We start from the raw sequence: 14,484 nt of genomic DNA on the forward strand, positions 1-14,484 counted from the left end.
CAATAAATCCATAGAATCACCAGTCAACATAACTTTTTTTGCCATCCTCATTTAACCACCCTTCCATTCTGGAATAACACACACTTGAGTTTTTTTGTCCGATTTGTTAGTTGCGTTTCTTTTTTGCTGTATATTTGTGTGTCTCTGATATTAAACCATTATGTAATCTTTGCTGAAACTAGATGTAAATTAGCAGTTTTGCTAGACCAGTCAATCTAGCAACAACAACAAAGTCGTTTTGTTGCCAAGTTTGAACTTCAGCAGGTCGTCTTGACCATGTCTACATACCTAAATGCACTAAGTTGGTGCCATGTGATTGACTAATTAGATATTTGTGTTACCATGCAGTTTAGTATCAAACTGAACTCAAGCTCACAATGAAATAAAAACAAAAGGACACTTTATATTCTTTTATTAAGGATTTTTCTTCTGTACAGTCATGAAGGAGTTTCTCTGTTCCACATGTTAGCTGGTCAGCAGCACATCTGTACAACCGTCTGTACAACAGGAGGTCAAATCTAACAGAATGAAATGATAATGAAACCAGTGGCTTCTGGTAGAAGGCAGCTCAGACAGCTAGACAACACCTGACTGACTGAAGAGAAGCCCCCCCCCCCGCTCCAATCTATTTACAGCAAGGTTGGTCACTGAACAGAGACCAGCTAAAATTAAAATTCAAAAGGTTATGACATAAAAAAGGAGGGAAAAATAAACTAAAATTCAATCAGGAAAGACCCGCTAAAAGGTGCATCTGAATTTAGTTTATTTACATTCCAATTTCAAGCAATGCCCACAGCAATTAACATCTTCCGGCCTTAATGAGGTCAGTACCAAGACAGCCGACAGCGATGCTGCCGTTTTATCTAAAAACTGTGTACTACCGACACCTCACTCAAACTTTAATTGAGCTTCTGGTGGAAGTACAAAAAACAGGCTTTACACAAGGGCCTTTCATTTTGTTCCAGCGAAGCAACCTCAATTCTCCACTGAAAACATCTTTTCACTTCAGTTTAATTTCAGGTTTTTTGAAATGTTTTCCTCATTTCTGCTTGAGTCATCTTTTCTTCAATCTCCTCATTCCATTTTCCCCATTTTTAGTCATTTCATTTTCATTTTCATAATTCGCAGTTACACAAATAATTTCTTCTACTGTGATGATCTATCTACGCTATCAATTAGTCAATAAGTCACAACTTGAAAGAGGACATCCAAAAAAGGTTTCATTTGTTATTCTGAGGGTCAGCTACAGTGTGTTTAGTTCAACTGAGTTAATTCAGGCTTGCAAGTCAAAAAAAAGAAAAATCTGAAATAAAAGTGGTCCTATTGTGCTTATTTTTATTATATTCTTGGACTTTAATAGTGTTACCTCATGTGATTGACAGTTCAAAGTAATTTTATTGATCTTATATTGAGCCTAGGTGTAGCACTTGAGTTCATCCATCATCTAAAACAAGCCAAGCAACCTTTCTTCTGATTGGCAGCCCCTCACTAACAGAAGGTTTATACAGCCAGTGGGTGGAGCTTCTCTGTTCATAACCAAAGCTGTGCGCTCCTACTTGCACATATGTTGACCTCCATTATTCGAAACTTTGCCCATCCAGCACTGTAACAGCATTAAGCACAATAGGACCACTTTAACATTCATTTGTTTTACCCTCAAATTTACCACTAACAGAGGTCAGGAGACATAAACCATCTCTCCTGATTGAGGTGAACTCCATAATGGTCAGAATCACCGTCTCATTAAAGGCATTAAATTTCAAAGACCATCAGCCCTGCTGCGTTTCACCTGACGTGACCAGAGGTGAATAAAAGCATACAGCTACATTCATGTGTGGTCCCTCCCCATGATCTATAGGGAATTTAAAGGTTATAAATAAAGACCCGTTAACAGAAAAACACATAGTCACTGCAGTTTAAAAAAAACAAAAACAAAAAAGGAAAACCTTGAGCTTATAGTACTTTCTGAGAGAAATGGTAACATGTTGGTGTTTAGTCATGAGCGTCATACTTCATCCTGACATAAAACGTATCCATCAGCCTCATCATCATATAAAAAGACTCTTTTTGCAGGCTCCAGCTGCTGACGCCTCATTAAGTTGTTTCTACACAGGAATGCCAGAAAATATCAGCACAATCAGGTTCAGTTGTGTCCTCACTACTGGAACTGCTCTGTGTGATGTGATTAAGGCCAGCCAGCAGCCTGGGGTGGAGTATGCAGGAGGCAGGAAGATCACCGGCTCTAACTCCTCCACCCTGCCCCCAGTCACACATTGATGCAATCTGACGTCATGCCGGCAAGTTAAATACACGCTTAATATCCAATCCAACTGCAGCAGACACTCTAGTGTAGACTAGAAAAAGTTCAGGGTTGAAGTGTGAAAACAGTTTACAGTACAGTGACACTTTCACATTTGAGGAGTGTAAACAGAGGAGCATGAAGTCTTTCAAACAAACAAAGAACTGCCTGAAACTGGGTGGGAAAAGGTACTTTTAAACAGAATCAAAAATAAATGCCTCTCTGATAGCCTTTAACACAGTACTGCAAGCTGGCAATTTGTCTGTTTCACCACTAGAGGGCATCAACAGTAAAAGTTGGAATGGAAAGGAACTGGAATGACCACATGTGGGAACGTATCAGTGACATTAAGATACTTCAGTGACAGTAGTATTGTGTGATTAGCTGAAATCCCCCCCCCCCCCCCCCAAAAAAAACAAAAACAAAAAACAAAACAAAAATTACCCAAACCATCAGGCTTGCTTAAAGTGAGACTTTAAAGAACGCCACATCTCTTCTACTGCATACATTCAACTTTTCCAGTGACTGAAATAACAAAACTGGACAGCAGCAGAAAGCAAGCGTGCCACCTGCAGACACAAATTCATCCTTTATCTGTCTTGTTATTGAATGCTGAGTGAAGTTTAACCCAAATGAACTGGAAATGAAGCTTATGCACAAATTTGTTTGCAACACACTGAGTTTGCAGGTTAGCAGGTGTGCCCAGAAAAATGACAGTACCACTTAAAGGTATGAAACAATATGGGTGTAACAGAAAGCAGGATTTCATTTGAGCACTTTTTACTGGCTAGATGCGCCTAATAAACTGGCAGGTGAGAGTAGTTTATGCGTATGATAGCCTTAATCGTCTGTGATCCTCATGGCTCTGACTGGTTTTAGTCAGAACTGGGCTGAAACAACACGGCAGTTCTGGATGCAGTTCCTATAACGACTGCAGATTTCCTGTGATACTACAAAGGCAGCAATCAGTTCTTGAAACGAGATTCTTGGTGGCATATTTGAGAAAAATAAGAGGTATGTTTAGGTTAGCTGGCTTGTCACAGGTGTCCCAGCCTGTCATGCTTCTTATAACTTAACTTCCCGGACAGCTAAGATCCCAATTTTATATTTTGCTGAGCCTGCATGTGGTTTTCAGTGTATGTGCTTGATATGTTGCGGATCTGAAATGAGCAGGTTTGGTCTGACTGACTTGCGGGTGTAAGGTGGCGGTTGGTCCCGGTGTGGACTGTAGTGGAAAGTCTGCAGTAGGTCCCGTCAGCAGCTTTATTTGCTTTTTGATATCAATGATTCTCTTGCTTCTCTGCGTTTCATCTCATTTCATATTCTCCTCCTGTGGCTTCTCGTTTACATCGGCCTCTGGTGAAAATGCGACAACACAGAAATGTGCTGAATTTCCGTTCTCTCGATGCATCTGGAGGTGGCGTTGGAGCATTGTTTTGATGTTGTGGGTGTGTGCGCAAAGCAAAAAGAGGACATAATATAAAAACACATTAAAGCCTGGGGCTAGAATACAGGAGCAGTGCAAAGGTGCCCAAAAAAAACAAAAAACAAAACAGCTTTTTGTTTGTTTTAGATAGTTTTTTTTTTTGTGGTAATTGCTTTCATTTTGAGATCAAGCCACAGGGCCTTCAAAAACAGCTTCCACTAATACTGATGAAACAGTTTTCATTTTCTCCTCAAATGATTAATTATTACTGTCTGCTCCTTTTGGACTGAACCTGTATTACAACCCCAAAAAACTGAAAGACACCGTCTCTTCTTCTTCCGTATTTCCACGTTTGAGGGTCATCTGACTCCTGGCCAGCCGATGCTTCGTGTCACCCACCCCCAGCTCCAGAGACTTTGAAGGTCTGAGGTTTGAAACTCCTTACTGTTCAGTTCTGGTCCTCTTAGAGATTTGTCCACTACAGTCTGGCTAACTTGGCACCCAGCTGTGCTTTAGGACTTTTGCTCAGCAGTGGCAGCAGGCGTGGCCAGACTCTCTGGTTTCACAATCTGGTAGGTGATCAAGTACTCTGGGTAAGCCTGAGGACAAAGAATACATTAAAGTCAAACAAACTGTTATGATTTCAGTGGCTTACTACAAGAAAGACAAAGTAAATTAAGTATGATCTTTTGAAGGCTGGGTAAGTATTTCAAATGTGTGTATGCTGAGGATTTTTGGAATTTACAGTGTTGTCCTTTTGAGGATTTAAACACCCAGTCACACAGGCCTAGAGACCAGCTGGCGACTGTCTGGCAACCTCCATTCGCTAGGAAAAAAATTATGATTCTCTGAGTGCTTACAATTGGTTGCTAAAGCCCCAGTCACATGGTCACCATTTCATACCACAATTCTGAAAACATGACAGTTCTTACTTGGTACCATGGGTACCACGCAGTGTATGTACTGAGGTACAACTGTAGGGGGCAGCATACAGCTACAAGTGGCTATATGCAGAATGAGAAGATGGCAACTGGTGCTGCTGCCCTTATAGGTTTGGTATCAAGAATCATGTAATTCTACTGGTACTGGTACCAATTAGTAAATTCCTGGTATTGTGACATCCGTGCTAGAGACTGGTCAGTGTTCCCATTGGGAATGACAGTAATAATGTGTATTCCCTGAAAGGCTGGTGAGTGAGTAGTTCGGGTTGCTTGCCGTTACTGGGTGAAATTGGCTGTGGTGCTGCATCGACAAGGTCCTTACGATTACTTTGGTCACAATTGTGCAAACAGTTTGCATGGAAGATGCCAAATGTCTGCAAAGACTTACCACTACTCACTAAAAGCTTGTTTCTGCCGCTGAGAAAACATGAATAAATACATACATTTTTTGCATGAGTTATTACGTCCAAATTTCAAAAGTTGGACGTGGTAACTCAAACTTCCAAGTACGTTGAAATTTGGAAGGCAAAAAAGTTTTTCTGTGTGTACCAACCTGCTCCCCTCTGTAGATGACATACTCTGCATACGCCAGACCATTGACACTGGGTCGTCCTATTACGGAGTGGTGACCAGGAGGGGCGTGGGCCATTTTCATTGCACTAAACTGAAGGAATGATTTACCGAGTGTCACCCGACAGAACAGCATCTGTCTGCAAACGCACACAAACACACAAACACACAGACGCACACCATGGAATCAATAAAATCAGTTTATTTGATCTTTCGGTAAGGCAATTTTTATTTCAAGAATATTTTAAGAAGCTAAAAAGATCTCGCTAAAGCTGCTCAGGCCGATGTGAGCACCCACCTGTGACATATGTAGCAGGAGCGGTCTTTGTGGGTTGGACAACCTGTTCCTCCGCCGATCCCATACACGTACTGATTGCTCTTGGAGGAGTTCTCGGCAAAATAGATGCCAGCGCCAAACATGCCTCCGATGTATGCATGACGCTCATCAAAGCCCTTATGGATGATTGCGTTGATGAAGGGAGAACCTGGAAGGCCCGAAAAGTGAGAAATGACACAAAATATTCAGCTGCCTCCACTGTGAGCATGTCTGTCCTGACAGTGATGCCTGCATCAGAAATGTCTTCAGATACAAGAGTAATACATAAAAGATCACAGCAGACTCTGAAGATGCCAGAAAAGGTAGCGTACTGCGTACTGGAAACTGAGCTAAGAAACTGGGAGGATTCCACTCTACGGCAGTTAACGGAGAAAAGCTTGTGGTTGGAAAGAGGATGGAAGATTAAGGAGTTTCCTTCAGCCAGACTGCAAGAATAACAGCAGCGACGCGCCAAGGCGTTAATGACGGTGCACACAAATGGTTGAAACATCATGATTACAGAAGACGCAGTTGCTTTGTATGTGGACTGAATCTCCACCGTAGGAATAATCACATTTTGTGGTGAAATAAAAAAATTATGTATAGAAATGCTTTTTTTATAACTAAATTGTAGGAAAGATAAAATTACAGTTAATCACAAAGCACCTTAGTCCTCAAGACAACTATGAAACTAGGAGAGAAAGGAGGAAGTGCAGAGTGCAGCGCTTCCTTACTTTCCCTCCATGTAAGGAAACAGAATTTATGCATTTCACATACTCCGGTTAATTCATCTTTTTGAGCTTTAGAGGACGGCATGCTGACAGCCAAAGCTGTCACAGATATTTAAGGTGCATCGACTGATTCACCACATCAGCTCATGTACTGATTTTAAAGTAGATATCAGGAGCTGTCGGATACCTTTGAGCGGTGCAGTTCTTTTAAGTCTTTGCAGGAACTCATGTAGAGTTGAACCTATGGACCTTTTTTATGCTGTCTAAATTTTAACCTCGTGGTTAAACCTGCCACCATGTTAGCCTCTGTGTCTGTAGAAATCATCCAAAACTGAATGGTATGCGTGCTCCTATTCTCCAAAATGCTGTATGACAGTTAAACGCTGCAGGTTAAACGGATCTGGTGTAATGTTTGTAGTCAATGCCGCAGCGCCGACGTGGATGTGTCAGACTGCAGCAGAGTTATCACACAATCAATAATAAGCACTTTCACGGTCCAATACTATGTGAGGAAGAAAGGGAGGAGCGTTGCCAGAGCCCTACGACAAGATGTCCAACGGGCTACTCGTGGGTGTTTCTGACCCCCATAACATCAGAATGCCACGAGCACGGCACGAGGACCCGACATCCTTTACTGGGACGAGCTCAGAGTCCAGCACAGCCAGACTATGACAACTGAGCTGCACTGAGCTGTGATTACCCCTTCCAAAAAAGGATGTTGGGCCCCGCTCATGAAGTCAGTTTCTGACAGATAATGTGATAAATATGCTTATGGGTGGCCATCTGGAGGTCATTCTGTGGGGCTCTAGTGGTTCTTCTTCTGTTTCTCATCGATCAAAAGAGCAGACAGTAGTCCTGCAGCTCTCCTTGTGTTAAAACCTGTCTCTTGGTATCTCCAACACACTCCTGAGACTTGTGCTGGAAGACACAGCAGACCATCTTGTGATGGCATGTATGGGCTGGACTATCTATGCAATTTGAATGGGGTGCAGGTACCATCTCATGATACCAAAAGTTCCAAAAACATTAATAAAAGGAAAAAAAAATACTGGTAGCTGTCTCAGCCTCCCAGTAGGTACATGTATGGTATCGTATTCACAAAGTTGGTTGTCCACACTCCCTGCCCACCCAGCAGGGCACTGACAACACCGTTAACTAGAGTAAAATTCAAAACTACTCCCCTTTTTGGGGATGAATTGGTTTTTTTTTCTAGTCCACTTGATGATGGATTCACAGCAAGAGTAATACTAAGTTTAACTGTCTTATACTGAGATAATCCAATTTTGGATTAGTGTGCTTAGCTGTGTTTGTTGGAAGAGTTAATTCCTTTTCAGATGTTTGGTAAATGAGTCAAATGTATTTCACAAATATTCATTACAGGAGTGCAAATGTTTGTCAGAGCATTTCAGCATAAAAAAGGTGTTAAATCTCTGTAAATCAGCAGGACTATATTTAAAGAAGCTCAGCATGCTTTCATATTTTACCATATGCACAGTGTTTATTTACCGTGAAAGAGCATGCGCTCGTTGTGGTGGTTGTGATTCTCATCTGCAATTTCCTTTTGTCTGTGTGTGTATCTTTCCCGCAGCTTCTTATTCACAACCTTCTGAATCTGCAGTCAGAGGAAAGAGAGGAGGGAAACAGCACACATAAAATGCTTAATATATGTCAAGATTGCTTTTTCTTTTTTTGCTTTAAAGGAGGGAAGAAAATAAACATAACTTATTTCTGTATTTGTACAGTGTGATGTGTTTTTTAGGTCATACTTTAATGATGTTGTAGCGGCTGAAGACCCCGCCTGCGTTGCCTCCGTCGCGGTGCTCTCTGATCGTGCTCTGTAGCTGAGGAGGAAATCATCAAACATAACAACAATGAATCATCATAAACACTAAACTTTTTTTCCCTTAGATTTCTGTTGCCGAGATGACAGACCTTGCCGACCGTACATACAATACACAAACATCACATTGGGGAGACAGGTCAGGCTAGGTAGCGAGGAAAAAAACATCGAAATGTGTAACACAAAAGGATAATACAGGAATACACAGATATCAACACACCATAGCACAATAAACACAAGCAACATGGGAGAGTATTCCAGTGTGTGCAGCTGATCTGGGACCGCTGCAATCTTCGATTGTGCCTCCAGCTGATCCGGTGTCCACATCGGATGGGAGGTAAGCATCAGATGTGGATGTGAAAAGTGCCAGTGACACTTTTCACATGGATACATTTGAAAACGCTGTTTTCGCATTGCAGTGTGGACAGCGAACCCAGAGCCTTTTCGAAAACGATGACATATTTTAGTCATGTGATGCAGTCATGTGACCAATTAAACTAAGGTAGCGGAGGGCATTATACAGCAGTAGTTTTGTTTGCTCTCAATTTTTACAGCCTTATTAAAGATTAATATCAGCTTGTACATGCTCCAGATAGCTTTTCTTCAAATTCTTTAATTCTCACTCGCTTTTGCAACTTTGTACTTTTGTGTTACTCGCAGCAACAACTCCACCTCATTGTTAACTCGATGTGAAAAGTTAAAATTACTATAAAGTGTGAGAGGAAAGAAGCAGGTCATTCAATCGAGAGTAGATGCCTTCACAATGCCTGTGGGGAAATGTGGCATAATACAGCAAAAATAATGTGTGCAAAATAATTGTAGGTAAAAATATTTCATCTGCTTTTTTTCTGGTATTTAAAAAAACAAATCAGTCCAGACTTCATGACTGTCATTTGTCAAGTTGTCGAGGAAGAATTACAGATGAAATTACCTGTTAAATTTCTTTTAACATGTGACGGTTCTCATTAATTTCAGCTCATTCACACTGATATCGGCTGTCTCGTTCAATCGCGGCTTCTCAATTACGAGAGCAATGCAGGCGGTGGAGCAGCTCCACAGATATGAAACCTCTCGTTCAGCTGGCTGCTGTGACACTGCGTGATGTGTCTTTAGGCGCATGGTTGAAATTACTGTTCAAGCAAATGAATAAATGTTGTTCCACACTGAAAGAAATTCATGCAGGTGGTAAGGTTAAAAAAAAAAAAGGTGCTATGAATTTAAATGTGGTCAGTGTCGTGTGTAGGTTACATGTGCTTAAAGGGGCGTTTGCGTACCTCCTCCTCCACAGACTGGAATTCCTTGTCATCCGGTTGCAGGTCGATCAACATGGTGCCCTGGCTGGAGCAGTGGAACGTCAGGTATGGGTTTGCACCTATGAGCAAATATTTGCAATACAGATCAAGATGTTTAATTCAACTAAATTTTAATTAAAAAGGTAAAGGAAAATTATACAAATTATATTGTTCAGGAACGACAGTCATTTTTACACACAGATACTCGACTTGACTGACAATCAGTTTCATGGCTTCATGTTAGTTAATGACATATTAATCAAATAAAAAATCCTGAGTTGATTCCAAGAAATTGATGAAGTCCAAAGAGGTGCTGATGCAAGTGAAGAGCCCATCATTAGGTTGAAAAAAACAAATGTAAACCTATCAGTTGAGAAACCAAAGAGTTTAGGAGACGATAACCAAAGTGGATGATCAGAGTTACTTTCATGGTTAGGAAAAACTACTTCACAACATCTTGTCAAGTCAAAAACACTCTTGAGCAGGTATCACGAATCACTGCCAACCTCTGTGATAGGAGAAACCTTCATTAGTGTAAGACAGCAAGGCACAAACTACTTGTTGTATCTAATCCAAGTGTTTGACATGTAGATATAAAATATGAGTCACATTTCCTGGATAACATATCTGAACATTAGTAGAATATAATGTTATTGATTGTGAAATACGTCTAACTGATTGTTTTCAATATTTATTGGGAAGTTTTATTAACCCCCCCTCTTCCTTTGAATGCTTTTCCACTCAGTTACACTCAGTGCGCTGTTCTCTTCGAGTATACTGACCTTGCTGGCCTCCCAGCAGTCTCTCAATGCCCTTGATGAGTTTGTGTCTGTGACCGTAGGCGTTGATGCCGATCTCCTTCAGCTCTTCGTGACCCATGTCTGCCAGCACATCCAGTGAAATCTGCCCAGAGATGGCAAAAAAAACAGAAGAAAAAAGAGTGCACTTGTTATTTTTCCCATTGCCTCCAGTTATACAGTAATAAAAAATTGATTTAGCAATGCCTTAATGTATTTAACAGTAAGTCATGTGCTGATAGTGGCAGCAGGTCATGCTACAAGCTGATAATCTGAACTGTCTGCTGTAAAGAGTGATGAGTTCAGTGATCTATGTACCGCGGAGAAAATAGGTCTGACAAATATTCATGAAAAACAGCAGCCGCACAAAGAAAAGGTCAATGAATGGATGGCAGTAATCAAGCCAGTTGATATGCAAATTGACGACGGTGAAGTCATCGCCGCTCTCCTGAATTTGTTCAGGGTGAGCAGAAATGAGATTCATCCTTGAGGCAGAGATAACTTTCCCTCCGCGCTGCCTTGATCACTGATACAGGTGTAAATCATCACAGCTTGAGTAGTCTGCTGGGAGTTTACTGCGACGTGCACCACAGAGAAATAAGCTAAGCAGAAACCTGTCACACCGCGGAGGGGTAAACTATAGCGTTTGACTTTTGCAGATCTCCCTAACAGAATAAAACAATTTGAAGAAAGGACCAAAAACTGGTGAAATAAAAAAAACTGTTTGAAAAACACTAGAATTCAAACTGCTTCTTGTGTGAGAACTTCACATCTATTTTTATTCTTTAAGGTGCTGACCTCAGACATTATTAAGGCCCTGGGCAAACCTCCTCTGAACGTCTTCCTTTACATCAAGCTAGTTAACAGTGAGGCTTGACAAGGAAGAAGCTTCAAAGAGTGCAAAGTTCAAACCATTATTCTGCGATTCATCAAGAACACTGAACGGCAGCAAAGTGCAAAGTCTGCAGCTAAATTAAAGGCGCCTATAACGAGTGACAGGTCAGCTGAAGCAATGTTTGTTTCTTTGTCACACCTCTGAGTTCTTGTTCATGTCATTCTGAAGTAGAAACGCAGACACAGCTGACTCTTACCCCGACATCACTCTGCATCACTCTCAATTTGAATATTGATGAAGGCTTGTTTCCCTTTAGGAGGGGAGGGGGGCAAGAATACATTTAACTGCACACAGAATCTCCCACAATGCTTCCACCCTGCCTTTTACCAGCTGTCACCTTTCAGTGTTACTTTATTTCACTGTCTGTTCTGTGACCTCTTTCATCTCCTTCACTGTTCTGTCTCTGCTTCTCTTTTCTTTTATCTTCATCCATTCAAGCACCTTTCTCTCTTTCCTCCCCTTTGTCTTGATTTGCCTTCTTCTCCGTCTTCTGTGGAGATCTTCGCCTCCCTTTGTGTTCTTTACTCTCTATACATCTGCTTGTTTTCCACAGTTTTCAGCACCAAGATTTGCAAATTTGGTAATGCTCTGAGCTGAATGCTAAAGCCGGCGTGCTAAGCAGATGTTTGTGGTGTTTGCTAATTGACTGGCTAATAATACGCAATGCTGATGGGAAGGTCTGCAAGATACGCAACCATAAATCAAACAATTACAGACGACAAAATTACCAGACAAATTAAAATTCTGAATGAGCTACTTAAAAGAAAAAAATAAATCACAGCTCACAGCAGCGGTGTCAAACATAAGGCCCGGGAGCCAAGATCGGCCTGGCAAAGGCCATGTCCACACTAATACGATTTCGTTTATGCACTAGAATTCAAACTGCTTCTCGCGTGAGAACTTCACATCTACTTTTATTCTTTAAGGTGCTGACCTCAGACATTATTAAGGCCCCGGGCAAACCACCTCTGAACGTCTTCCTTTACATCAAGCTAGTTAACAGTGAGGCTTGACAAGGAAGAAGCTTCAAAGAGTGCAAAATTCAAACCATTATTCTGCGACGCATCTTTGTCTCTCCGTTTTGGCCTCCGTCCACACTGACGTTTTGAAAACGCTCTCCAAAGTGGATACATTTGAAAACGCTGTTTTCGCATTGCAGTGTGGACAGCGAACCCGGAGCCTTTTCGAAAACGATGACACATTTTAGTCATGTGATGCAGTCATGTGACCAATTAAACTAAGGTAGCGGAGGGCATTATACAGGAGTAGTTTTGTTTGCTCTCAATTTTGGCAGCCCTATTAAAGATTAATATCAGTTTGTACATGCTCCAGATCACTTTTCTTCAAATTCTTTAATTCTCACTCGCTTTTGCAACTTTGTACTTTTGTGTTACTCGCAGCAACAACTCCACCTCATTGTTAACTCGATGCTTTTCCTCAACATTTTGCTGCGATGTTTCAAAGAGCCGGAAAGTAAATAAACGGCAGACAGAAATGAGGCAGGCCGAATCGTCTTGCGTTTCACGCGTGCGCAGGACTGGAACGTAAGCGTTTTTGGCCGTTTCAATGTGAACACACAACTCTGTGAAAACGGCTGAAAACGACAGTGTGGACGCGGAGTGTTTTCAGACAAAAACGCCATTTTCAAATTCATCCGGGCTAGTGTGGACGTAGCCAAAGACTCAAAGACATTTTGGACTTTTAACTTTTTACAGCTTTTCCTACTGATAAAGACCTCGCCTGTGACCATTCATACTCCACTAAAGTAATTAAATGATAGATTATTTTACACATTTAGTTCTTACAGCATAAGCCCAAAAAGTAATCCTGAGAGATTTCTTTCATTTACTACAGGGGCTTTCTTTGTCATGATAAAAGTGAGACATACTGTTGAAATTTGGCTTCTTTTTCTTATATCAAGACTGACAGAAAGAGGAGTTTCACTTGTTCGACTCACATAAGATCAAAGTGGTGCTGTATGTGGCCAAACTTGGTCCACAGCTACATTAAATGTGTGCATCAAGTTTTATGTCAATTGTGATACTACAGTCAGGATAACAGTGGTGGACCACAGGATGCAGACAGATCCTGCCATCTTTAGATCCACACACAACAAGTAACAACAACAAAAAGAGGGAGACCAATGAAGTTGTTTTGCTTAGAAACAGGATTGGATTTACGGCAGCCTCTCTTCCTCCTTCTTTTTCCTCCTATTTCACGCTTTAAAAGTCTGACACATCAGAAAGGCTGTTTGTGTACCTGTTCCCGCTGAAAGATGTCTCGGAGGTGTTCCAGCCCCAGGCTCTTTAAGAACTGGTTGATGGTCATGTCAAGAAGAGCTGCAGAGACAAAGTGATGTCAGCAGGGTTTTCACAAGTTTTGACTCGTGGTACAACATGAGCGCATGACTCAGGCGCTCTTGTGCGTTCACCCACATTCTCCTTCTTTCCTGTCGGAGCCAGTCGCTCCATCTGCGGGACCGGTGGCCCCGGCCGCCGTGATGTCACTCAGAGGAGCGGCCAGGTTGTCTATGCTGCTGGCCGCTGACAGGCACGAAGGGGACGGAGACGGAGAGATGACCACACCCCCTGTCGCTCCTGTGCTCACCACATTGGCACTTACCTAAAAGTAAGAAGGAGAAGGTTTGCTTTGACTTAGTAAGACTTTATAGAAATTTTCTTTAGTCACCAATTTTGAGTGTTTGAGCTTTCATCTCTTGAGGTGAATTGAAAAAGCTAGCGACATGGCAACCAGACACCATAGAAAATCAGTGACATTCAGCCACTTGAAGCGACGATGGATGTTGATTGTCTTGATGTGTAGTTACATTTCAAGGGAGATGCACGCAAGGTTATGATGTAGGGTTTCACAAGGGCGTGCAGTTATGGTGTATCGTAATCAAACTAACTGTGAGGTCAGGTTACCTAGGGGACCATTCATCAGAAACTTCAGAGCAGTGTAGTGTGAAACGTTAGCGAGACGTCAATTTTTTTGTGGCTCTTTTTTACCTGGCTAAATCACCATGGTAACTTAAACCCACAATCTGTCTGGGAGCAGCTTATGTTGCATGTGTCACTTTAAATTCAGCTGGAAGTGCCTCATTTTCACCAATTCTTTTATTTATATCATGAAGTTACAGCTGAGCAAACTGTTAGTTGCATTGGGAGTGGAAAGTGCATGTGATGCATAACACGTATATATTTTTATAATTGATCCTAAGTAAAGAAGCAAGCTGCTAAGTCTCTTTTACACCTCTGGAATAGCAGTTACGCACACACATGAACACCTGTTCAGTCAGTAAGAATAATTTCACTTTGATGATGAAAAATAAACTGGTTTTTACATCTCCTTTGTTTGGCTGTGGGACAGTAGGGTTT

At 41.5% G+C, this 14,484-nt stretch overlaps 1 protein-coding gene across 2 annotated transcripts in view; it reads right to left on the bottom strand.

Annotated features, from left to right (window-relative positions):
• Nucleotides 1-395: 395 nt before the first annotated feature.
• The window catches only part of tnksa (tankyrase, TRF1-interacting ankyrin-related ADP-ribose polymerase a), a 103,428-nt gene continuing 89,339 nt past the window's right edge, over nt 396-14,484 (bottom strand). For both annotated transcript variants that reach the window (XM_006795559.3, XM_006795560.3), the window contains 9 exons: nt 13,543-13,729; nt 13,367-13,446; nt 10,198-10,318; nt 9,398-9,495; nt 8,050-8,124; nt 7,790-7,895; nt 5,535-5,721; nt 5,220-5,376; nt 396-4,324 (listed from right to left, as the gene is read on the bottom strand). In XM_006795559.3, coding sequence (XP_006795622.2) covers nt 4,238-4,324; nt 5,220-5,376; nt 5,535-5,721; nt 7,790-7,895; nt 8,050-8,124; nt 9,398-9,495; nt 10,198-10,318; nt 13,367-13,446; nt 13,543-13,729 — 1,098 coding nt within the window. In that variant the 3' untranslated portion in view covers nt 396-4,237. The remainder of the gene's footprint in view (nt 4,325-5,219; nt 5,377-5,534; nt 5,722-7,789; nt 7,896-8,049; nt 8,125-9,397; nt 9,496-10,197; nt 10,319-13,366; nt 13,447-13,542; nt 13,730-14,484) is intronic.

The sequence above is a fragment of the Neolamprologus brichardi genome, chromosome 7 (assembly GCF_056152115.1).
Source record: "Neolamprologus brichardi isolate AB-2024 chromosome 7, ASM5615211v1, whole genome shotgun sequence".
Lineage (NCBI taxonomy): Eukaryota > Metazoa > Chordata > Actinopteri > Cichliformes > Cichlidae > Neolamprologus > Neolamprologus brichardi.